Source organism: Wolffia australiana, chromosome 5 (assembly GCF_029677425.1).
Source record: "Wolffia australiana isolate 7733 chromosome 5, ASM2967742v1".
Taxonomy (NCBI): Eukaryota; Viridiplantae; Streptophyta; class Magnoliopsida; order Alismatales; family Araceae; genus Wolffia; species Wolffia australiana.
In genome coordinates, this window is record NC_135839.1 from 18204078 (window position 1) to 18227942 (window position 23865).

At 40.1% G+C, this 23865-nt stretch overlaps 3 protein-coding genes across 4 annotated transcripts; 1 reads left to right on the plus strand and 2 right to left on the minus strand.

The window, feature by feature from the left end:
- Window positions 1-2511: 2511 nt before the first annotated feature.
- LOC144703645 (Insulinase (Peptidase family M16) protein) lies at window positions 2512-12943 on the minus strand. Its single transcript, XM_078575871.1, has 21 exons — window positions 12695-12943; window positions 12183-12429; window positions 11975-12100; window positions 10263-10400; window positions 9996-10133; window positions 9587-9844; window positions 9374-9511; window positions 8342-8411; window positions 7023-7236; window positions 6469-6574; window positions 5643-5876; window positions 5392-5556; window positions 4411-4560; window positions 4242-4333; window positions 4052-4133; window positions 3900-3983; window positions 3709-3825; window positions 3483-3593; window positions 3081-3161; window positions 2835-3002; window positions 2512-2729 (listed from the first exon to the last, which is right to left on the minus strand). Exons 1-21 carry the CDS (start codon window positions 12901-12903, stop codon window positions 2658-2660), a joined length of 3000 nt encoding a protein of 999 aa, XP_078431997.1. The 5' UTR covers window positions 12904-12943; the 3' UTR covers window positions 2512-2657.
- Window positions 12944-14394: 1451 nt separating this feature from the next.
- On the plus strand, window positions 14395-19977 carry LOC144703646 (anoctamin-like protein). Its single transcript, XM_078575872.1, has 17 exons — window positions 14395-14578; window positions 14655-14827; window positions 16308-16377; window positions 16492-16607; window positions 16867-16993; window positions 17087-17187; window positions 17256-17347; window positions 17413-17517; window positions 17600-17875; window positions 17976-18108; window positions 18233-18346; window positions 18431-18501; window positions 18567-18697; window positions 18792-18874; window positions 18968-19075; window positions 19172-19330; window positions 19700-19977. Exons 2-17 carry the CDS (start codon window positions 14657-14659, stop codon window positions 19811-19813), a joined length of 1971 nt encoding a protein of 656 aa, XP_078431998.1. The 5' UTR covers window positions 14395-14578; window positions 14655-14656; the 3' UTR covers window positions 19814-19977.
- A 601-nt stretch (window positions 19978-20578) lies between these two features.
- LOC144703647 (uncharacterized) lies at window positions 20579-22682 on the minus strand. 2 transcript variants are annotated; one of them, XM_078575874.1, is made up of 4 exons: window positions 22594-22682; window positions 22214-22453; window positions 21579-22060; window positions 20579-21460 (listed from the first exon to the last, which is right to left on the minus strand). In XM_078575874.1, exons 2-4 carry the CDS (start codon window positions 22411-22413, stop codon window positions 20727-20729), a joined length of 1416 nt encoding a protein of 471 aa, XP_078432000.1. In that variant the 5' UTR covers window positions 22414-22453; window positions 22594-22682; the 3' UTR covers window positions 20579-20726. The 2 variants fall into 2 exon arrangements, with proteins under 2 accessions (XP_078432000.1, XP_078431999.1); XM_078575873.1 differs by having other exon boundaries at window positions 22214-22464.
- Window positions 22683-23865: the final 1183 nt, after the last annotated feature.

Consider the following 23865-nt stretch of genomic DNA (forward strand, 5'->3'; position numbering starts at 1 on the left):
GTTAGATCGCATACTTTCGACCTGGTTTGGACTATACCGTGATATTAACGTTATTTTATTTTAGGGTTAATAAAATGAAATATGCTAAACTTTTTCAAAAATCTGAGATATAACCTAAACTTTTTTTTGGCACAGTATAGCCCAAACTCTCTAAGTCGACGTCGACATATCCCGGTGATGACGTGGAATCAATCGTGGCTGCCAGGTGGATTTCCGGCCAGATTTTGACCTGGCGGAATCCACCTGGCAGCCACGATGGATTCTATATCATAACGGGAATTCCACCTGCCAGGTGTTTTCTGATAAGAGAGAGAGAGGCATTCTAGAAAGAGAGAGAGAAGGAGAGAGAGAGAAGGAGATAGAGGCATTCTAGAGAGAAAGAGATGCGTTCTAGAGAGAGAGGCATTCTAGAGAGAGAAAGGGAGAGAGAGGCATTCTAGAGAGAGAAAGAGAGGCATTTTAGAGAGAGAGGGAGAGAGAGGCGTTCTAAAGAGAGAGAGAGAAGAGAAGAAGGGAAGAAGCAGGGAAATGAGAGAAAACTCACAGAGTCGGACATGAAAGTGCGGTCGGGGTCGTCGACGATGGGCGACATCATGCTGTCGTATTCAAGGACGCCTCTCTTTCTCTCTCTAGAATGCCTCTCTCTCTCCCTTTCTCTCTCTAGAATGCCTCTCTCTCCCTCTTATCAGAAAACACCTGGCAGGTGGAATTCCCGTTATGACGTGGAATCCATCGTGGCTGCCAGGTGGATTCCGCCAGGTCAAAATCTGGCCGGAAATCCACCTGGCAGCCACGATGGATTCCGCGTAATCACCAAGATATGTCGGCGTCGACTTAGAGAGTTTGGAATATACCGTGCCAAAAAAAAAGTTTAGGTTATCTCTCAGATTTTTGAAAAAGTTTGGGATATTTTGTGCTATTAACCCTTTATTTTATTGATATTTTAGTGTTTCTGTACGCCAAGTAGTATTTTATTTTATTGATCTCGCGTAAACCTTTAAGGTCGCTTGTCAAGCATCAATGATGAACTATTTCATAAAATGCTGGCTTCCAGAGTTCTCACTGATTGTTCCAGAGACAATATAAGCTGGGATAAGGGCATGGGGAGACTCATGTAAGATTATCGATGGTCAGTAAAATCATTTTATACGTTTGATCCATAATAGAGTCTTACGAGATAAAGTTATTGCACTACATGCATATATAAATTAGGAGTGGTTGACTCTAATTGCATGGTCCAGAGGAAATCAGGGAATGTCATAATGGAGTTTCAATGCTCTATCAACAACCACATAAATGGAACGAGTCATATCTAAAATATTAATGAAAAAAAGAAGTAAAGTTTAATTTTTGCCGGGGAAAATTCAAGAGATTAGTCCTAAGTCGAGGATGTGTTTGGTCATAATAACATGCATGATTTCCATCAGTTAAATCTGTAGAATTGATGGTAACTGACATGAACATGCATATTAAGAATTCATATTATCAAGGATGTAATTATTTCAGATTGCACATTTCTGTTTCTTAACCTTTTATATTTGAGGATGTCTAAGGCCTCATTGCACCTGGCTCTTTCTTACTCACGGGCCGGCATTACGAACATGTATCGGTGTGGCAGACCCAAGAGAATAATTCTCCAGTCTAAGTGTCACCATCACACGGTCTCCCACGTCGAACACTCGGGATTGGCGATGCAAGTCGGGAACCTGCTTGTACGATGCATTAAGCCTCGTGGGTCTTACATCTTTTCCAATAATTCCTTCTCCAGTTCAATGCAAGCAACTCAACCAATATTCAGTCCAAACGGAATTCCTGCTAGACCTTCTTGAGAAGAATACTGTTTTTGCTCATAAAGCGGATATTCAAAAAAAATAATTCTTCCTGCAATGTCAATGGAAAATTAAGATGAATACATTCGTGTTTATGATCAAGATTTCGAGACCTACATATATAAGAATACTGTTACGTCTATCCTCTCTAGTCATCTCCACCTAACGAGTACAATTTAATCATAACATTACATTGACTTACATTTTCAGTCAGCTCTCCATGTTCTATTGATTACCACTTTTTTCTCTCTAGGTGATTTCTTTTAGTTTCCCTCAAATCTTTTTTTTCCATTTTCTTTTACTGGTTTATTTTTATTTCACCCAGCTCTTTTTTCCTCCTAGAGAATTTAAAATAACACACACATACAATTTCTCTCTCTTTCTAATTCTCTCTCCTCACGAGAACCCTCAAAAAATTGGTAAATATTCTATATAACCCATTTATTCTCTTTTTTGAATATCCTCTCAATGAAAAAAATGCTCTTTCTCCTATCCAGTTTTTACTCATTCTCTTCCATGAGTCTTTTTATAACTCGTTCTCTTCCCCATTATCAAAAATGCATTTTAATAGTTCAGGCCATCATAACCCCTACAGGCTCCAGTGGATGACTCATCACCTCAAAATCAGACTGGACTTGGACCAGACCGGTTTGTGCAAGTTATCTAAAAAGAGTTCTCAAGATAATCCAAAAGTGAAAAATAAAATGAAAAAGTTACATTGTGGAGTTGCAACCAATATCTATATAAGTGAGTCAGAAAGAACTATACATATTCAAGAAGGAAAGTGCCAATTTTTGGCGATTATCCCGTTTGGGGATTAGTCTTGCTTCAAGAAGACTGCTTGAACCGTCTCAACAGAGTGACAGAGACAACCATCACTCCAGCAGCAGCCAACAAAATCTACCAATAAAAAAACCCAGAGAAAAAAATATACTTTCGATTTTAGGAATGAAGTGATCATAAAAAATAAAAAAAGGAACAGATAAACAAAACATAAAGAAAAACCTTTGGACGGAGACTGAGATTGATAGCTTTTAACCAGGATGGCTGCGGTAGAAGGACCACGACACTGTACTGATTCTTGCACGGAAATGGCAAGATTCTTTGTAGTGCTGCCTGGGCAGTGGCCGGAGTCAGAGATTCTCTCACTTTCGAGCGCCCTTCCTCTTGAACCTGAGGAAAATAAAAATTGCAAAACGAGAAAGGATAAGATTCCAAATAAAATCCGTCTTTCGACACCGAACACGCCACCTGAAAAGATTCATTGACATCCCCCAGGTAAGCTCTTGATTGATAGCTGCGAACTATCCGGTCCATCCAATAATAATTTTCCTGAAAAAAGATTTGGCGCCATTAAAAAATGAATATAATGAGACGACAATTATAAACTAAGACCTTGTGAGAAGGATTAGTCACTGACAACCGATCATTAACAATTTTTTTCAGACATCGTCAACTACGCCAGTTGGACCGTGACATTGGGTTCATCATAATTTTAACTAGAATTTTACAAAGTTGATTGGCAACATTAAAGGACGGCGTCAGCTGCCTATGTTACCTACTCATCCTCATCATCAACCGCCCCAAAATTTGCCATTGTCAACGTGAGGGTCGATGATGTCGACAATGTCACTGACGACTGCTGAACCGTACCTGTAAACCATTCTCGTGGGCACGTTGATCAATTTCGAGAACACTCATGACATCCTGGTTAGAAGGTCCCTGCTCTTGGATGTGCAGTATCTCTTCCAAAGCGAGATCCACCTGCATTTAAAGAAGTTAATCATAGAAAAAACGCTATAAGATTAGCCACAAAAATGCCATAATTTGGATTTTTAATTTATATTGTATTTTTGCAGGGGAAAAATAATCAGCGTACCAGCTTCCATGAGATTGCAGGATCGCAGGAAAAGTTCACACTTATATCACCGCGGACATCTCCAGTCCTCGAAGGTTTATTACCACCGAGGAAGACAGATACTCCGACAGAGTAAATCTGAAAGGAAATATTATCAAGTATTATTAAAAGTCCTAGGCATGTAGTAAACCAAAAAATTCGCAGGAGACCACCTGACCATGCTTGAACCTCAAAACCTGCATGATTTTCGTTTCAATGATCTTGCTCAGGAATCCAATGAACTGAATCTCCTTGATCTTGAAACAAATATAGGAAAAGATAAAGGGGATATAATTTGAGATGATATAAACCAAGAAATTCATACCATCGAAGAGTTTTTCAACCAGACAGGAAAGGCTAACTGAACAGAGCACTGCTCTTCGACCATGGGACTACGAACCACTTCTCTAGACAAATGAATTCAGAAAGGCAGATATTAAATAGTTGTCAACAAAAATATTGTTCAAGATGTTTAATGTCTTATATTGACAGAGTGGTTTAACAGAAGTACTTGCCGAACTACTTTAGCCGGAAACTTGAACGGCAGGCCTTTCAATTCATCGCGGTTGAAATGAAATCTTTTTTCGGATGGTTTGGGAATTCCACCCTGGAACGAGAAATTATTAACATTCACAAAAGATACTGATTTTCCCATCATTTATATCATGGCAGGGGGGTGCTCACCAAATACTGTAAAATTAGTGGAAGCGCTGTTTCAGGGTGTATATTTCCCACGAGAACCACGGTGAAGGTTGAAGGATCCTTGAAACAGTCGTTGAAATATTCACATGCTTTAAAAGGGTCTACCTTCTTCAGGTCACTGATACGAATAGGCTGCAAAATTGAAACCGATTAACTTCAGAAACTGGTCCTCTGAGAGATTAGAGATCAAAAAAGTCGCAGGATGGGACATGGGGAAGGGACAGGATGAGCATCGTTCTGACTGACATCCACTCTCCCCGGTGATTTTGCCTGACAATGACAATTTCATCAAAAACAGTCATCGTCCTTAGCTTGAGTGACAATGATTTCAATGTTGCCATTTTCTTCCTGTTGTCATCTCTCATCATCTGAGTGAGGTTAACAAAAGGGCCATCATGAGACTGATGAGACGCAAGTCGTTGATCATCATCCTCATCGTCCTGCTGGCAAGGACTAGAGTCATTGACTGTTATTGTCATGGTCAACCTGGCGACGATGAATGACAGGAACAATGACAACTTAAAATCGTCATCCGTGGAAGCAAATATTAGTTCCCAGGATGCATCCCAGGGCAGGAAGAGCTGGAAGCAGCTCCATTCTAATTGAAATTTCGTTCATCTATCATAGTTCCATTGGGTCCTCCATGAACTGTATCCGGAAAAGGAACATCCTAGGGCAGAGACGGGACAGGAAGTATAATGCATCTGGTCCTGTCCTGTACTGTCCTGAGAAGAATTTATTTTTTATGCTCCACAAGCTTCAGTGTCAAAAAACGAACGTCAAACAAACTTTCTTCAATCATTCATTCGATAGAGAAACCCGGAGGCAGGACATATGCAATTCTCTCAGCCTATTCCACTTTAAGTAACGGAGTTAATTTATTTATGTGTGTTATATAAAGCTCTGCGCTCGCGCTTATATACCAAAAACTCTATGAGATATTGGAAGTGCCAAGGTGGATACCCGAAAGAAGTAGGAATTCCCGTAGTTCAACTCTCGTACACGGTTAGCGAAGGCTGTGTAGGGATCTCTCTCTTGCGCCAAAATAGCCTCTTCAGTCATTTGCATTACGATTTTTACTTCTTCATTACCCGGCCTGATGGTAGTGGTGAAAAGTTGGTAGACTAGCTGCATGCAGGTCGACGGACAAACAGGATCAGATGACACAATTAAAGATCAAAGACTTAAGTTAAATGTAGAGGACAGCGGATAACCTGTAACGCAGTTTCAAGATCCACAGGTGAGCAATCACCGTAAAATGTTCTCATATACGCCCCTACCTTTGTACCAACTTCTGCTCGCTTGCCAGCAAGCATGTCCATCAGCACAGAGGGTTTGTAACCAAAGACCCCAATTTCTCCCCCAATAGTGGGTCCCATGGAACAAGAAACGTAGTCACTTTCTGAGAGCTCTGATAACCCACCGTAGGAAAAACCAGTGAAAACTACCTGTCGAAACAACAAGAAAACTCATCGTCCTAAAACAAAGTCACTAAATGCTTTTGAAAAAACTGATCGGTCAACTGTTTTGGAAAACATCAATAATGGAGTAAGAATTTAATCAAATCCAAAATGAAGTACATAATCGGGCATTTCTGAATAAGAAATTCGCAATATAGACCCTTTTATGAAGTATAGATAATTCGGATCACGCTGACCATGGTCTGAACTTTTGACTCTCCGATAAATTATGAGAGGCCAAAATATGTTTACTACTAAAGATAAGCAGTTATGTTTCATAAAAAAAATTAAAGAAAAGCAGTCGTTCTTCAAAGGAAGAATAATTACATGCCAGTAACTCATTCAAAGTGTAATGAAGGGTCCCGATGGAGAGAATGAACATCAGAATCAATAGGTCGGAGTAAAGAATTTTCTAATGTACGCCCGGTAGAGCTGTATAAATTCTCAGCTAGGATGAAAAGAGCATCGATTGATCCCATTCAAACTATAAAAGTTATAGAAAAATAAAGCTAATTCCCTAGAAGAACATGTTACGAAAAGGCTTAAATATCAGATGTAGAAAAACCGAGTAAGAAATTACCTGGTCATCTAAAAAGTCAGTGCACTTATAACAAATTCGCATTCCATTTGACAATGTCATCTCAGTAATACCTATGTTTGGAACTTCTGACTGCTGCACAATACAGCTGGAAATGGAGAATTTTACAGTGTTCAATAAATCTTCAATAAATCGGAACTTTGACCGTAAAATTTACAGTGTTCAATAAATCTTCAATAAAAATAAAAATAAAACTTAAACAACGGAAACCTTCCACTGTGAAGCTACGGAATGATGAAAAAATCTTTTAGATGGGCAGATAGGTTCAGGAAGATTTCTTAAAAGAAAGGTACGGGAAAAACAACAAATTAAGGCCAAAGAGGGGAAAAATTCCAACAACTGTGTGAATCGCCATAAGAGAACAAAGGAGCTGTGGCTCATCGAGACTATAAGAGATACTAAAGATATAAAGGCAATACAGTTGTGAGCAATTAGAGATCAAGAAAAATAGCAATTCATACGTTAGCACGATAAAACAATCGGTAACATAAGGGTTTACATAGATAAGTATGGGATTAAGATTAAGCAAAACATACCCTGGAATTGGTTTGTTGCAGACAATTTCTTCAGGTACATGCTCGTCATCCCAGGGAAAAATATTTCTTTCAGCTTCCATGGAATTGACTTTCAAAACCGTCCCTTTCAGGTCATCTAAAGTTGCACGGGCTCGGTGCTCAACAATCTTAATTACACAACTGCATGATGTTGAGAAATTTGCGGCAAATTTTGATACTTCCTCTGCTGAAATATCTGCCATGAATAAGTTAATATTAACAGACCATTCATGAGATCGATTATTGTAGGAAGATCAGTTGAAAATAATACAAAACTGTGCCACAATATGGTTAGTGGATGATCGTCCTGAGAAATTCTTTGTCAAAGTAGTCCAATCAACCAGTGGTTTTGACTGTGTAGTCGTGTCCTGACATTTCTCGGGATTTCACAGGCAAATTCTTGATGAAAGAGATTAAAATCCCCAAAGCCAAGACTTGTATCGCCAGATCCAAATCCATAGTTCTTGAACGAGAAGATTTAGTTAAAGACCAGGGCTGCCTACAATCCAATAGTTCTGACGACATAAAGTGGACCATCTTAGGTTCTCAGTTTGCTACATTACATTACTAAAGTTACATTTGTCCTCACTTTAAAAGCATTTGGAAATTTGAGGAAAAAGTTTAGAGTGATTGTTGATAAAAAAATATATTGACATAAGAGTAGTCACACCAGCCTCTGTAAAGCGCCTCATCAGTATGAAAAAAGTATGCACAATATGACATACGACACAAATTTTTTTCTCCCTGTACCCACTAATAATAAAAAGATAATCATCAAATGCCAAACTCTGATCCATGACAGGACCACCTCATATAACCCGCATCCTTTGTGCAGGAACCTATTGAAAGAAATAAAATGTATTCATTAAGAGAAAAGCTCTCCACCATCCCTCCAAGCCAACCTAAGCTTTTGCAAAATCATGTGTTTCGAAGGCAACACAGAAATCTGCGGGGTCCCCAGCAATTAAAGAATCAACTTCCATCACACATTAGATGAAAAAAGATGCATTTACGGTTCTTTTCATGTGGCAAAGTCCTAAGTTTCCATGATAATAATCACACATTCTTATCCACCGGAACATTTTAATAGATTATTCTATGAGATAAAAGTTTTATTCAATGAGGCTTCTCGTAATGTCGTATCTAAACCTGCTCGCTACTCAAAATGGAAGATGTGAATTCCTCTTGTTCCTGCCCCGTGTCCAGCTCCGGAGAGATAGGATTCTTTGTCTGACACTTATATTAATAGAATGAGAAAAGAACTTTCAAATCAGCTAATGTTCCCGAGTGTATGTACTCACGGGGTAGGATAGATTTCTGAAGTTGAGCTTCATACTCTATCCCTACGACAGGCTCCTTCCGTAAAAAATGCTGCAGAAAGCGATTAACAAGTTAAAACATAGATAAATGTTCTAAGAAATCCGTTTGACCTAAAAAATCTTGACGCAATGAAATAAAGAATATCCGCACGGAAAAGAATCAAGAATGACGCTGACAGACTTATAAGACAATGATTTTTTTTTTGATCCAAGGACTACTGGTTGGTCAAATTATTGACGGCTACTTCTCAATGCAAAATCTTTCACAAGTGAGGTATATGCCAGCATCCTTGAAATGGATCGACGAATGATACCAAGGCTTAACTTGAATGGTATAGATTCTTCCCCAGAGAGAGTAATGAAATAGATGAGGTCCCCTTGAGACTGGGAGGAGAGCTCACAACACCACTCCTGCGAGGCTGTGACATTAAGGGAAGAGGTGAAGGAGGGGACAACGATGGAGAACAGTGTGACTCCCAATATTCTCTCATGCCCTTCAACATTCCCCCATAGGGTTTACCTTCAGTGTTTTTCACAAAAGGAGTAGTAACCAAAAGACTAAAATGATGTTGCCAGGACAGCACTCCACCTTGGCTTGGATCAGGCGTAGAACTGTCCTTTTACCCAGAGAAGATTATTATGTGACATGAGGTTGCGATTCAGATGATGTATAGAGGAAAGTAACTGAAGGTGGAAACTACAATTTTTCATTATTTCGACTGTACAGATCTTTCCAGAAATCAGGCATATTAAGTCTCACAGAAACGTAGCACAGAAGGTAATAATTTTTCATTAAGACTTGATTGCAGGAAAAAAATTTCGATTGATTTTTCCTCCTCTAGACAAAAAAGAACTTTCGAAAAATCAGCCATACAGTAAGTTTCACAGAAACATAAAACAGAAGTAAATGATTTCTCATTACACATTCATCGCAGGAAAACAAAATGAACGCCAAAGTTTAACATTAGAAGGCGGTTTCAAGTGAGAGAAAGGAAAGTATATATTTGAACATACTTGTAGATATTCATCTCGCAGGCTTGTTGACTGGACTTGATCACGCTCTAAGTAGGCAGATTCAATCTCAGACATCATCAGAGCACGCACCACAGCTATCTCTCTCTCAGAGAATCCATGGAGTCGCACCCTTGCAACCTGAGAAGAGAGTAGGCGTTGACAAAATAACTTGTCATTTACGAGGAGAGCTTAAAGTGCAGTGAGAAATAGCACCTCCATGAGCATAACTTCAAGCGCTTCAACAACGCCTCCCTCTCTACAACTAGAAGTCATAATATAGGCCTTCACAGGACGAACTAGGGTATCAGCAGCAGCGGAGCAAGAGAAGAACGGGGGATCTTTACTACGTGATATCTTAAAGAACCTTTGATTAAGGCCACAGTGAAACATTGCTTCTGCTAGTGAATCTCTGTAATCTTTCACTCTTTTTATGTCAGACGATGGGACCTTACAACTGATCATCACTGCTGACTGTAATATACGATCAAGAGATGAATCAGATACAGGCGCTTTTACTGATAACTAGTTTGACAAAGTGATAGATGAAACAGATGATCCTAGACAAGTATGCGGAAAAAACATAAGTACAAGAAAAAAATTAATAGCGGGACCCGGCACAAACCCCTGCAGCCTCGGACTCAACAAAGCATGAATAGCGTGGTTCATTATGAGATGGAACTGGGTAATCCGGTATAGCAGGAGGGCAGCCGTATGCTGGAACTTTCTGACCAAAATGATTTTTGATCAAGTCAACAACAGACTGCAGAAAGGTAAAAAATGCAGTATTAATTCCATAGCTGATAGGATATTATGCTAAAAGAGAAATGCACAATTTGCTCCACAGTTGATGAGACATAACGCTCAAGGAGAAAATAAGTGAGAACTTAACCTGTGGATCCTCGAAATCCCCCACACAGATAACGGCCATATTATGCAAGTGATACCATTTCTCATAAAACTGCTTAACTGTCATTGCAGTAACGGTGCGGATCACCTTTTCAAGTCCAATTGGCAGACGTTCTGCATACTGCAGTAAGTCTCAATAAAATGAGTAACAGCTATAAATAATACAACATTATACCTTAAAAATTTTACGATTTTTTTCCGTAAGCTGGATTCTTTTTCACTCGATTACATTTTAGGAGAGGGACAAAACTTCCAATCAAATTTATCATAATAAACCAAGAAAACAAACCGAACGTTGAATTGGCCATCGTTGCTAAAAAAGTAACAAAAGCAATGATCCTTTGCACATCTCAGACGTGTAGGGAAGAAACACGGTAATCAAAATCAATTATGGATGCTGGCATTCAAGGAGGTACCACAAGAAACCCCAAAAAATTCATAGCCTATGCTGCACCCAACATTCATCTGTGACATTGAATATTCTATCCAAGTGTAGAGCAAGTAGGATATTTCAAAACATCGAATGCTCCAGGCTACACGGACCCAAAAAAAAAGAGGAACCTGAGGCTTATGAGGCAATATGGAGGAAACAATCACAAAGGCTTCGGGAATGGCGCATCGCTTCCTTGAGGAAAAATGAAAAATAAGTCGAAGCTTTGAGAGTGATTCAATGGAAAGGGACTCAGCATATTTCATTGGAATATAGCGGATAACTTCTCATCCTGTGAATTAACTCCCTACTCAAGACCCAGTTGATAGATAAAGAGATTACACATGAAAAAAATGATGCTTATGGGTCTTCAACCAATATTGTGAGCTGACGCCCCCACCTATCAAGCTGGTAGGCAGATATTCTGTATACTGAGCTTGGAGATGTGATTTCAGGGATGACTTCCAAGTACTACCCTCGTGAGGACGTCTGGAACTTGATTAGATGATTGAATATACATCATCCGAATAATTTCTTATTTCTCTCATGAGGTGTCTGTTAATGTCCAAATGTTCTGTTATATCGTATTGTACTGGAAGGCGAGCGATTTCAAATGCTGATTCACTGTCACAGTGGAGGATGGTAGGTTTATCCTTTGACATGTTACGGGTGAATGCAAACCAAACAAGCATACGGCAGGAAATTACCGAAGATCATCCAAAATCATGGAACTCTTGAAGTAGCTTCAAAATCTCGCCATAGGTTTCCCGTCTTCTAGTTTACATTTATGACATGCTTACGTAAATGTTAACCGCCAAAGGTGAGCTATGCGACAAAAAGTAATTCCAATGAAAATGGCGCATGTAAACTTGACAAATAGAGGAATGAATGACCCGCAAAATCAAACAAACATCCGAGAGAAATATAGAACAGCGATCAAGAAATCATTAAATAGGGTGAGATCTGAACGCCATCATGAGGATGATTTAAATCTTGGGGTATAAATGCCTAAGATTGGTTCCGATACTTCTTATCTTCATAAAGCCTACTCCACCCTAACTTCTCTCTCTCTTCTCTTTCTCTGTATGGGTCCTGTTCTTGCACAATTTCAAAAGGCAAGTTCACTAAACATCCTTGGCCTCGGTTGGTCAGCCGATGTGATCTGACATACATGGTTGAAGTTGATTGATATACCCCTGCGGGCTAGTTGGATCATTTTTATATTTGAAGTTTACCATACAACTTTAAGTCAAGAGTCTGAATACCTTGGAACCTTGAAAAAGAAGAGCCCAGTGAGCATCTTGCATTCTTCCCAGAGCATTTCTCCCCCCTCTGTATTCCTCCAAAACAGCCCCTCGTTCCTTTTCAAGATCACTCACAGATGCTCGAACCTGGAACATGTCGATTTAATCTGATGCGAGAAATCTCAGGAGAAAGAGCCTCAACAAATGAAGTTTAAGCTAGAGCTGATACCTCAGAGCTAAACTCGGCTAACACAGAAATAGCAAGAGAAAGGAGATCAGGCTTGTCTACAGGAACAAGCAATTCGAATACAGTTTCATCAGAGGAGGTCATGGCATTTTGACAAGCACCGAACTCAGCTCCAATACTCTCAAGGAACTTGACCAAATCATGATTACTATACTTCTTCGTCGCACTGAAAGCAAGGTGCTCCACTATATGGGCAACACCTCGCTCCTCCTCCTCTTCCAAAACTGAACTGCCACAACGAAAGATTCACCATAAAAATCAGCAATGAACTGTGCAATCAGAACGCATCCAACAACTAAAAGGTTTATACAGGAAATAAAACGCCACCCACAAAAAAAAATCCACAGAAAGGAAAAAATACGGGACAACGGAGAAAAACCGAGCCGAATTGCTCCGAATTTCGATAAATTTAGACGAAAAAACTGTTCGCATTATTACAGCAGCCAAGACAAAGAAGGCTCAATTCCGAAATCGAGCGAGATGATCACACGTACCCAACCTTGACGGCTAGGGCGAGGGCGGCGCGCATGCGAGGCTTGGAATTGGCGCGCACGTAGTAGGTCAAACCGTTCTCCAGCGTGCCGTAGTGAACCCCGACGGGGATCTCCGCCAAAATCTCGTCCATTCCGACATTGATGAGCTTCAGAGACTTGAATCCAACTCTCTTCGCCGTCGTCGGCGTCTCCGCCGGCAGCAAATCCATGGCGACGGCGAAACAAGAAGAAACGAAATTGAGATAGTAAGACGATCTTCCGAAACTTGTAAAAAAGTATCCCCAGCACGGATGACGGAGGACTGATGACGGATGCTTTCGGATATAGTGGGCCGTGAACTTGCAGGCACGGTAATAAAAAAATAATGGGCCTTACAGTCAAAGCCCAATAAGGAAATCGAGTGGGCCCGTAGTCCTGAACTATCCAAAGACCCAAGCAAATCTCGGATAAGGATGAATCATGAGGGGTAACGGATGATGGATGACGACTAGAAGATGACGAGGCTCAGGCTCTTTTCTAATGGGCCATAAAGTCGAAGTGCAATAGTGAACTAAAAGACACAGCATAGTGTTCTACCCTCTGGTATCTGATATAGGATAACCACGTCTGATATATGTTCGGTATCTGCTATCTGACAACCGATATCCGATATTGAGAAACAGATCTTCGATATCCAGATAAAATCAGGGCAGTTTTAGATACCGGATATTGGACGGATATTGTAGTCTTCTAGACGTGGCAAATGACAGTACTCGAATATCAAATCTGATATCTGCTATTGGAATCTGATATCTATGTATTCGATATCAAAGTCCATAGCAAAAATTAGTATCCAAATAAAGATATATGGTATCCAGATGCCGGTATAAAAACAAGCACCTATTGTCCCATATGGAAAAAACAAAAAGTTTAACACGGTATAGGTACTTGTGAAGTGAAAAAAAGCTTTGCGTCATAAACATCATTACTTAACAAATGTTTGGCAGCCAAATGTTAGGGCAACTGTTTTGTGCTATTTGCCCAGTTGTATGTGATATTGTGCCCATTTTGTACCAGGCTAGACTGAGTAGAAAATGTTAACGCTAAGAAATATAGTAAATTCTCAAACATATTATAAAATATATTTTTATTTATATGCAGGATATAAAAAAACTGAAATCCGACACAGATCTCCGATTTCATTACTCAACCCTTGTGATGAAAACGGATATTGGAACTGTAGCGACCGATATTAATATCGTCGTCCGTTATCCTGATATCAGTAAAGATGGTTATTGGATTAGCTCTTTTTTGATATCCAGTTCAGCATTGGATGTGGTCATCCAATATTGGGCTTGGGTTGGGCAAACAATAACGGGATAGGGCAATATACTAATGGGACACCAATGGAATCCAGAACCATCACAATCAAGGCTCGGAGAAGGACGACGGGCAACGGATAACGGGATGGAGGACTTTCTGCTATAATGGACTGTGAACTTCCCTGGGTGGCGTCCAGGGCATGGCTAGATCGGTCAGCGGGCACAACCTTGGGGTTAGCTGTACCTGGCGCAGTGTTTTTTTGACAATTTTTTTTAAAAAAATGGGCCGTGAACTTGAAGCCCGATACTTAAATACTATAATGGGCCATAAAGTCAAAGGCCCAATAAGGGAATCCAGTGGGGCCCAGAATCCGGAAAGAAGAGCGGTCATGGCGGCGGGAATCGCTCTCCATCTCAGAGGCAGCCATGGAGAATCGACCGTGTCGATCAATCTCCTCGTCCACGTATTTCGCCTAGAACAGCGGCGCCGCCGCTCAAGAGGATAACCGCTTGTGCCGATCGACGTCGATTCTTCTGCTCGTGCCGCGGCCTTGTTTGATCTTCGTCCTCAGTTGATCAAATGGTAATTGCCCTTCGATTTTGATGAATTCTGTGCCTGAATTTCTAGATTTTCGTTTCTTTGGTGGTTTCTCTTGCAGCGATGGAGAAGGGTGAACCAGCGGCGGTTTTCGAATTGGCAATTGTCGTGCTCAAGAGGGAAGAGCCGGAAGAACCTGGGAAGTTTGACTGCGTCGAACGTCTTGTTGGGGAGTTGAATAGGGCCGGACTGGTTGTTGAGAGAGTTCTTGGTATTTCAGATGAGTTCATCAAGGTATGTTTGTCGTCTCTTGATGTCCTATCATCATTATTTTAGAGTTTTTTCTTCTCTGATGCCTTTTTCCTAAATTTCCATCCCGTTACTGTTGAGCGTCGCGCTTTTGACAATGGCGTGCGGTTTCTTCATCATTATTTGATAATTTTGTAAAAGTAGAAGGACGATAGTTCTTTCCTACTTTTTTGAAAGATGAAATTATTAGCTTCCCAACTTTAATTTCTTGATGTCATTCAAAGATGAAACATCTAGCTGACACTTTTTACGTTTACAATTTAGCTTCTACTGTATTGTCGCCTTCATTCTTTTGGTGCGATGCTGCGTACGCAGTTAAGTGGCCAATTGTTGTATTTGCATACGGATCCATTACCCTCTTTACGCGACATCTTAGCGAAATGTACAGTATATTTATAATTCATTTAGTAGCTAGTATCGATGTTCGTCTATATTCTTTCACAAAAATTCACTGTAGATATGTTCAGATAAACTATGTATCTGGCGAGAGGATGCAAAGTAATGACATGATATCCCAAGTTTGAGGACTTTCCCTGACTGATAGATTGGGTAGATTAAGTCATAATATAACTCGAAATGCTCAAAGTTATTTTAGAGAAAGCCCATTCCATAATGCAATCGGTGGTTCAGATGAAGATATGTTAGACATGACTTAGGTTTGTAGACTATCTAACCAGCATTTATTTTAGGGGCATGTTAGACATGACTTAGTACCCGACACCCATAAACTGTTTTCATTTATTTCCTTAGCGGTGCCACTTCCGAGTTACTCACAAGGGGCCTCAATTGCTTAACTGGTATTTAAGCCAGAGCTAATGATGGATTACAAGAGATTTTCGTTCTGTTTTGCCTTGTTGGCAGCAGGGAAATACACTGCTGATGCAGGGTTTCACAGTTGTAGTATCATCTATCAGTGGAGGGAAGTGGGAATGCCTCCAGATATGAGATGGCCATAAATTTATCCTCTAGGGGCATTTCTATCATTTTATGTGTTTGCACTTTCCCGTTAATCAATTGTTGCCCCTCACTAGGGGGGCAAGCAAGAAGTAAATGAAAGTTGTTGGTTCTCGTTTCTCCTCCTTTGGTGATGTTCTTCCTGCCGTTGACCTCCGCTGATGATCTTTCCGATGGTAGTCTTACCACCAGTTCTCCTCTTCCCTCATCTTCTCCAATATGAACTTTCGAATTTTTGTCAAAAGTCTCCTTTGGACCCCAAAAAATAAAATTTTGATCTTTTTCTCCAGTTAATATGTGCAAGGCTTTTTGGGATATTGTGCTTAAGTTAGGGCAGGACGAAAGGTTTCAATTTGAATAGAGCTTGTGCTTTTTTGTGCCTACAAGTGAAATTCTGTCTCCAGTTAATTATCCTTGCTTCATTGATTTCAGAATTTATGGTATTCATTAAGGCTGATTTTTATGACATTTATGGTATGTTCATTTTATGATCTTATACTGTGGTCTATAGCTAGCAGCTCCGTTGGAAATCTTAGGAAAAGCTGCTGCTGAGTTGCAACTAATGAAGCTTACACATATTGGTATCAGCTTATTCTGTTGAAATATGCACCATTTACTCTTTTTTCTCTATTTTTTCGGCATTCTATACATCATTGAAAGATGTTCATTGTACGTTCAATTGTTTTAAATGACAGGAGTGGAGTTGAGGTTTGATTGGGATCAGGAAGCGGCATTCATTAGACAACCAGATGGCTCGCTTTTTAGTTGGTGTGAGCGGTTTCTTTGTTACCAGCACCTTCTTTATCAAATTGTAAGATACTACCATTTTTGTATCAATTGATTTTTACTTTTTTAGTATTCAGACGCGATCATTGAAAATCAAGTTTTGTCGATGGGGTTTTGGTGTATAACAATGTCTCACTTTAAAGGCTATATTCCTGTACTAGTATGAGTTCTTATTTTTAATTTCCATGACTTATTAAGGGACAACGTATTATTTCTTATTACTTGTCTTAGTCTTACTTTTTTTTTCTTTTGGAAGAAATTAATCTTACATATTTTCATGTAAGGTCAACACTACTGGCTCCACGATTAGGTTAACCTTTGAGAGAAGAGAGTGTAAATGGGAGCAAAATGAATCATTGCTAGAAAAGATGCTGTCTGAAGGCATAGTCAAACAGGTTTTCCCTTTGCATGGTATGTATTAATCTCTTTGATGCTTCACTTATACAAGATTTACGGCCTGTGAGATGCACTCTATTCAGTATAATGTCCGGTACTGTGTTGTAGACGAATTGAAGAGGAAGTTGCTTTTGAAAAATTGGGCGCTTAATTTGTTGGACTTTACGTGGCAACCAATTGATGACATCCATTCATACTTTGGAACGAAGGTGAAAAGGCCATCTATTTACCCACTTCTTTCCGTCGAAATTGTTTTTCTCAACATTCTGCTCTTCAGATTGCAACGTACTTTGCTTTCCTTGGGATGTACACCCGTTGGTTGTTTTTTCCAGCGGCACTTGGACTCGCCATGCAAATGATTGATCTTGGGTATACCAATTTTCCTCAACATGCCCTTCTCTATTATGAAAAAAATACTGACTTACTGCAAACAGGGCCTGGAAGTTTCTAGTACTGCCTTTGTTCTTCGTGTTCATCACATCGTGGGCTGTGTTCTTTTTCCAGTTCTGGAAGCGGAAAAATTCTGCTCTTTTAGCTAGGTAACCTAGAAATTGCTCTTTAACCATTAACTTAAGCGTTCGGTTAGATATTCTATGACAAAGAGTCCAACTTCAATTGCAGATGGGGTACTTACTATTCAATGAGTTTGAGCCCCAGGTGCAAACGGGGGGGCACAAACTCAAGGCCCTCGCCGCGTTGGGGCGTGGAGCTTGACAGCAAGACTGTCTGCGACAGGCCTTTGGAGAAAGACAAGACACTGCAAAGGGATGAATGGCTTGGGCTCTTACAGAAAATCCGAAACACTGCATTGGTTGTTCTTGGCATTATTTTCCTTCAACTGCCTTTTGAGTTGTTCTACGCCCATCTTTATGAGATTTCTGAATCCGATGGTGTGAAGTAAGTTTGAAATAAAAATTTATTGGCCTGTTTGTGTTTTTCTGCAAATTTCCGTCTGTCTTTCATGTATCCCTGCAACGCTGAGGAATCTGTGCTTCAGGTATACGCTGACGGCTCTTTACTTGATAGCGATTCAGTACTACACAAAAATTGGAGGCAAGGTCTCGGTAATTCTGATCAAGTATGAGCAAGATAGAGGAGAAGAATCCAGTGCCGACAGTTTGGTGTACAAGGTAAATCTCCTGCAGAGACGTACGACATTATGATTAGATGAGTCGATCTTCTTAGAGACATTAGAACCATGAAAAGTTTTTATAGGTTTTCACTGGGATCGCCATTTCTTGTCTCAAAATGCAGGTTTTTGGCCTTTACTTCATGCAATCTTACATCGGCCTGTTCTACCACGCTCTAATGCACCGAAACTTTGCCAGTCTTCGCCAGATATTGATCCAGCGTTTGATTATCTCTCAGGTATGATCGATTGCCCATCCTTCTATCCGAATTTCATGTTAATGAGTCTTCCCTGAAATAAAATTTCCCACTCGTTCTTGTCAGGTTCTGGACAATCTTCTGGAAAACAGCTTACCTTATCTTAAATACAGCTACAAGAAGTTCCGCGCTGCTCTGTAAGCTTTTCATCTCTCCCTCAGTTGCCAGAGGCACATTTGTAATTCCTTCCTCGTGTATGAAGGCAGAAAAAGCATGAGAAAGGGGCATCACTTAGAAAGTCCATCAGACTGAGCTCCAGAGTGGAAAAAGAGTATTTAAAGCCCACTTATGCAGCAAGCATAGGGGATGAATTCGAAGACGGCTTATTCGACGGTTTGTCACCCATTCCGCAAACTGCTTTTTCTAAATTCTTTCAAAAAAACTGCTTTTCTAAAAGCCCATGAAAATCCAACACGTTTTTTAACAGATTTCTTGGAATTGGCCTTGCAATTTGGAATGATCACGATGTTTGCCTGCGCTTTCCCTCTCGTGTTCTGTTTTGCTGCCCTGGTGAGCCAAAAATTAAAGTTCAAACGTGGGAGAATACTTGCTGAACTTTAAATTATGCTGAGCCATCCAATCGATCGCTTGATTAATCTGCAGAACAATATTACGGAGATCCGGGCAGATGCTCTGAAGCTGCTGGTCATGCTACGCAGACCAGTCCCACGTGCATCTGCTTCAATTGGGGCATGGCTGAACATTTTCCAGGTGGGTATTCTGAGAATTATCTATCTTGAGCGACCTAGAAAGAAACATCTTGATTGGCTGGAGGGATGACCCATGTTCTTATGCTCTCAATTGTAGTTTCTGATTGTCATGTCTATCTGCACCAACTGCGCCCTCCTGGTTTGCTTGTACGACGAGGAGGGGAAGTGGAAGATCGAGCCGGGGCTGGCCGCCATACTCCTCATTGAACACGTCCTCCTCCTGGTCAAATTTGGCTTCTCTCACTTTGTGCCTGAGGTTGGTCAACACGTCAGATAGGATGCTGCGCTTACCCTGGTTGATCGGTTGGTTTGCCAATGACGTCATCAATGTCAACAGGCATCCACGTCGTGCTCGTCGCCGTCAACTGTATTCAATAGTTGTAGTTTAAGAAAATTTTCGCCAACATCATCATCAACATCAACTAAGAAAGTTGATGGTGATGATGATGATGTTGACTATTTCTCAACTAACATTTACCAAGTTGAGAGTTGACGTTGATGGACAGTGTCAAACGTTAACAAGGGTCAATGGTGTTGACGAGGGCTGAACCCTATACTTTAGAAACCCAAATCTCTTTCTTTTTCACTTGAGAAATATGATCTCTCTGCTTTTCTGTCCTGACAGGAGCCTGAGTGGGTTCGTGTCAACCGTGAGATGAACGTTGCACAAGCTCGGGATCTCTGTTCTAAGCAGCTTCTCAGCAGCATTTCCAGCCTGAAAGCGAGGAAGATGGAATGAGCTGCTGATTTGAAAAGGTGCACACTGTAAAAAAAATAAGGCGAGCAAACTTCATTTCCCTTTTGGCTGTACTGGCATCCAAAAATTTTCCTGCATGGGGTTACTTGATCCCTGCCGTGTAGAGACAAAAGGATGAAAAGAAATGAAGTTCTGGGGTTTGATGACTTGCAAAGTGCTCCATGGAGAATGCATATAACGAGACATACCAGTGAATTGATCAAAGGTACCTTATCAAAGCCACACATTTTGTAAAATACAAAAGGGTACATTCTTTCAGAAATAAGTGGGCTTATATTTGCGAAGTCTGACCATTTAGGGGTGGCATGAGTCGCATTTAACTCATATCCTGCAAATTAACAAGACTGCCAGACTCAGTTTTGTCGATTATTTATTTTACCTTTTCGTTAGGAATGAATAAAAGTCTTCCTACAAAGACCCGGATAGAAAACAATTGAAGTTAAAGATTTAAGGCAGCTGAGAATTAATGATTTTTTTTAATGAAGCTGATAATTAATGATTAATCTCTATTAATACTCCTGCTAAAACCGCAAGCCATTAGATACTGAGAACAGGTGCCACAGAGAGATTTAAGGAACCAATTGACATATGCGAGGTCACATATTTCTGAAGTTTTCCTCGTACCAAGTGGAAAACAAACACTGACGTTGATATAAGCTCAAACTCAACCAGACTAACTCAAGTTTAGCAAGTAACCTAAACACGCCGTTAATAATACCGCCAGTCATTTCTTCAGGAACACTGAGATGAGAGCCAATTCAAAAAATTTCCCACTCAACGTTTGAGGTTTTCACCAAAACTGTTGGCTTTTCCAGAAAGGGGCAAGAGGGCCCCATCCAAAACCTGTTTTCAGCAGAAAAAATACGAATAAACAAAAATTAGACATGTCTGCTGGTCACGGGGTGGCCAATTCTCCATTGATCCTCCTGAAAACTTGGCTCAATGGTACACAAGCAACGGTTCTAGACGTTTTCAACGGGTCTTCGTCTTCATTGTCAGTTATTGAAGACAACCGACGAGTCTTTCTCATCAAGATCCCTTGTCTTCTGTTTTCAGAACCTTTTGATCGATCATAAATCAAAGTTTCTGATTTCTGATAATTATTATGAACTGTCTCCCCACTTTTCTTCAGTTGCATCCTCTTATGAAGCATATCAACATTTTTTATCCAAGCATCTTCCACGAACTCTACAGCAATGGGGTGACCTACAACAGCCCGTCCATTCAGTTGGCTTATGACAGAAACAAGCGGCACTCGTGGGCCATGGTACGTTGTTTTCACTTCCACCTTAACATCGTATAATGAAGAACACCGAAGAACTGGAAGGTGGGAAATTGACATATCTCTGGAGAAAGCTGACTTCTTTGACCTCTTTTGCGTTCTGGGTTTATAAAGATCATCTCCAAATGTGTCAGTCTCCGAAAGAGAGGACTCGACATGGGATTTATTGGAAGTTTTTTTTCCAGTACTTCCCAACCCATATTTTGAATTTTCTTTCTCTGATGTTCGTTTGTTGAAATGTTTTGGAAGTTCAACAAAGTTAGAAGAGCCGTGCTCATCGAGAATACCATCTGACTCTGCTAAGACTTCTTTCCGACGTTTATGTGAGGCACGTCCGCTGAGAAAATCTGGCAAGAAAAAAATACCCGTTAAAAAAAAAGTAAAATGATATAGTTTGTGTTTCCCATTGCTTTGAGATTAGGGCAAACATGGTTAACACATGCACCAGCATGATCAAGCTCTTACCTCCTGCATAGACTTCCTCCCAGAAGACAGGAACGTCCAAGAATCCATCATCTAATGGTTCAACGGATCCGAAATCAACTCCACTGATAATATTTGAACTCGCTTCTCGAAATGAACTTGAAACTTGCAAATGTTCCTTTGTCTTTGACTCGGCTGATTCAGACTGCGCACTCCAACTTTCTTTCTGCACAATTTTCACTTCAACAGTGTTCAAATCCCCTTCGAATTCCAAGGCAGACTCTGGTTCCTTCAACTTCGCTCCATCATTGAATTTACCGTTCAAGATCTCTCGCCCTCCACTTTGTAAAGCTCTCTCGATCTCAAGCGCGTGAAGAATGGCTTCTTCCCTTTTAGCATATTTCCGTTCTTTTACTCTGGTCGACTGGACTGCATCTAGAGCCCTAGCTTTGTCAATACAGCCATCATGCTCTCCGCAACGAAATGCTTTAATCCGCTTGGACTTCTCAAGATTGTACCAGTCCCTACCGAGAAAAAGAGGATCAATTAAACGATCACAATGCCAACTTCTCTCCGAATCCAAGTAGAGCGGAGTAAAAAGGATAATGATGATTCAAGTCGTTGCGCACAGATTTATTTGATTTCAGCATTATATTTTTCAAGATCTGAGTACTTACATGCTGCCATCTTCTCTTCCAAGAAGCTTCACGGGGGTCCCCTCTTTGGGCGAAATAGAACAGCTCTCTGGCAGTTCGTCAATACCCAGAATTCGACCAGGCCACCAAGAACCGTTCCTGCGTCGCACCCAAACCAAGCTCCCCGGAGTTTCATCGACTTTCGTTCCCCGGTGATTGCGCGACAAGGGACGGCCCCCCATGTCTGATTCTACGCTGAACAGCTAGAAATCACGACGGAAACTACAAAGCAGCTGGATCTAGGTTAAGTTGATGGGATCAAAAGCTCAAGAAAATGCGAAGTTTGGGGCAGCGAAATCAGGAAAATGCGCAGGGGCTTGCAAAGTCCCGCTACGCAACCTTTCATTTGCCATTACTCTCACCGGGTAGAGCAGCCGCATCAGTCGATCGTAAGCTCGCCAAGATCAGAATGACAACTATGGTGCTCTTCCCGGATAACAAATAAGCACCGCCAAAGATGATCCCCTGCCCATAAGCATCGGACAAATAAGCACCTGAAGTAAATTATCGAATATTTATTTATTTATTTTTAAATTGTAAAAATATCAAATCTCACTCGACGTAGAAGTTTCTATTGACCTCGGCGTAGTCGCCATATATTTGAACATTTGTGGGCTTCCTCTTGATGTAGAGGATATTTAACATAAACATGAAAATACATTTTTATGCTTTGATTAATCAATTTGATCAGACCTGGACCAGTTTGGACTGGACCAGGACCAAAAAAGAACAGACCGAAACCAGACAGAAGTTTAGGTAAGGTTTAGGTCTTTACTAAAAACCCGGACCACACGGAGACTGTCAAACCCTAGTTGCATAATTTTAGAGATCACCGATTTCACACAAGGATTTCTTTTGATTTTTTAAGGAGTTTTTTTACTCTTTCTGGTCTTTCGAAATTTCTGCCCCATGTTGGGAATCCACCAAAGATATTAAGAAGAGACAAAATTGGAGGTTAAGGTAAATCAGATGGCTCAGATTTCTCCAAGCAAATAAAGAGTTAAAATTTTAAGAGCAGTTCTCATCTTACTGCCTCTCTCTATCCACTATGAGGTATATATTTAGAATTATTTGAATACTTCCTATGGATTTCTTATATTTTTTGAGTAAATTCTGACTTTGCCCATGTTTTAGTATTTTTTTGAAGTTTTCAACATTAAATTTATAAATAAAATGATTATTTGGATTTATTTAAATTTTTTTGGGGGTTTATTATTTTTGACTGAGTTTAAAGATATCTTGAATCTTCCTAATTTTACTATATTGTTTTGGAATCTTATAAAATCAAATTCGTAAGGAAAATCATTTGTTACGTCATAGTATATAATTCTGAATTTTTTAAAATTTTAGGATTTTTTAGTTTTTCTAGTCTTGATAAATTTTTTCTCCATGGTGGTGATGGAAATAGATGAGGTTGGCAAGCTAATTTCATATTCCATATCTTGTTTATTGTTCATTAATATGATGAATTCATTGAAGTGTGTGTGCGATGCTTGTAATAAGGTCCATGAATACATAATCCTGATATTTATTTTATCAGGATTTAAAGAGTATATTTTGTCTTAAAATTGTGCCACACCATGTGTCACCATTTGGTGAAGTGCAATAAATGAGGAATGAAAGAATAAGAAGTT

Bases quoted from the DNA above. Each gene is read 5' to 3' on its own strand.
- LOC144703647 (XM_078575874.1), bottom strand. From the start codon at position 22,413: ATGGGGGGCCGTCCCTTGTCGCGCAATCACCGGGGAACGAAAGTCGAT. The intron at 22,061-22,213 runs GTAAGTACTCAG...TTTTCTCGGTAG, and splicing joins GGAAGAGAAGATGGCAGCAT to GGACTGGTACAATCTTGAGA. The intron at 21,461-21,578 runs GTAAGAGCTTGA...TTTTCTTGCCAG, and splicing joins GGAGGAAGTCTATGCAGGAG to ATTTTCTCAGCGGACGTGCC.
- LOC144703646 (XM_078575872.1), top strand. From the start codon at position 14,657: ATGGAGAAGGGTGAACCAGCGGCGGTTTTCGAATTGGCAATTGTCGTG. The intron at 18,698-18,791 runs GTTTGTCACCCA...GTTTTTTAACAG, and splicing joins CGAAGACGGCTTATTCGACG to ATTTCTTGGAATTGGCCTTG. The intron at 18,875-18,967 runs GTGAGCCAAAAA...ATTAATCTGCAG, and splicing joins TGTTCTGTTTTGCTGCCCTG to AACAATATTACGGAGATCCG.
- LOC144703645 (XM_078575871.1), bottom strand. From the start codon at position 12,903: ATGGATTTGCTGCCGGCGGAGACGCCGACGACGGCGAAGAGAGTTGGA. The intron at 12,101-12,182 runs GTATCAGCTCTA...GACATGTTCCAG, and splicing joins TAGCCGAGTTTAGCTCTGAG to GTTCGAGCATCTGTGAGTGA. The intron at 2,730-2,834 runs GTTTTTCTTTAT...TTTTATTGGTAG, and splicing joins ATCTCAGTCTCCGTCCAAAG to ATTTTGTTGGCTGCTGCTGG.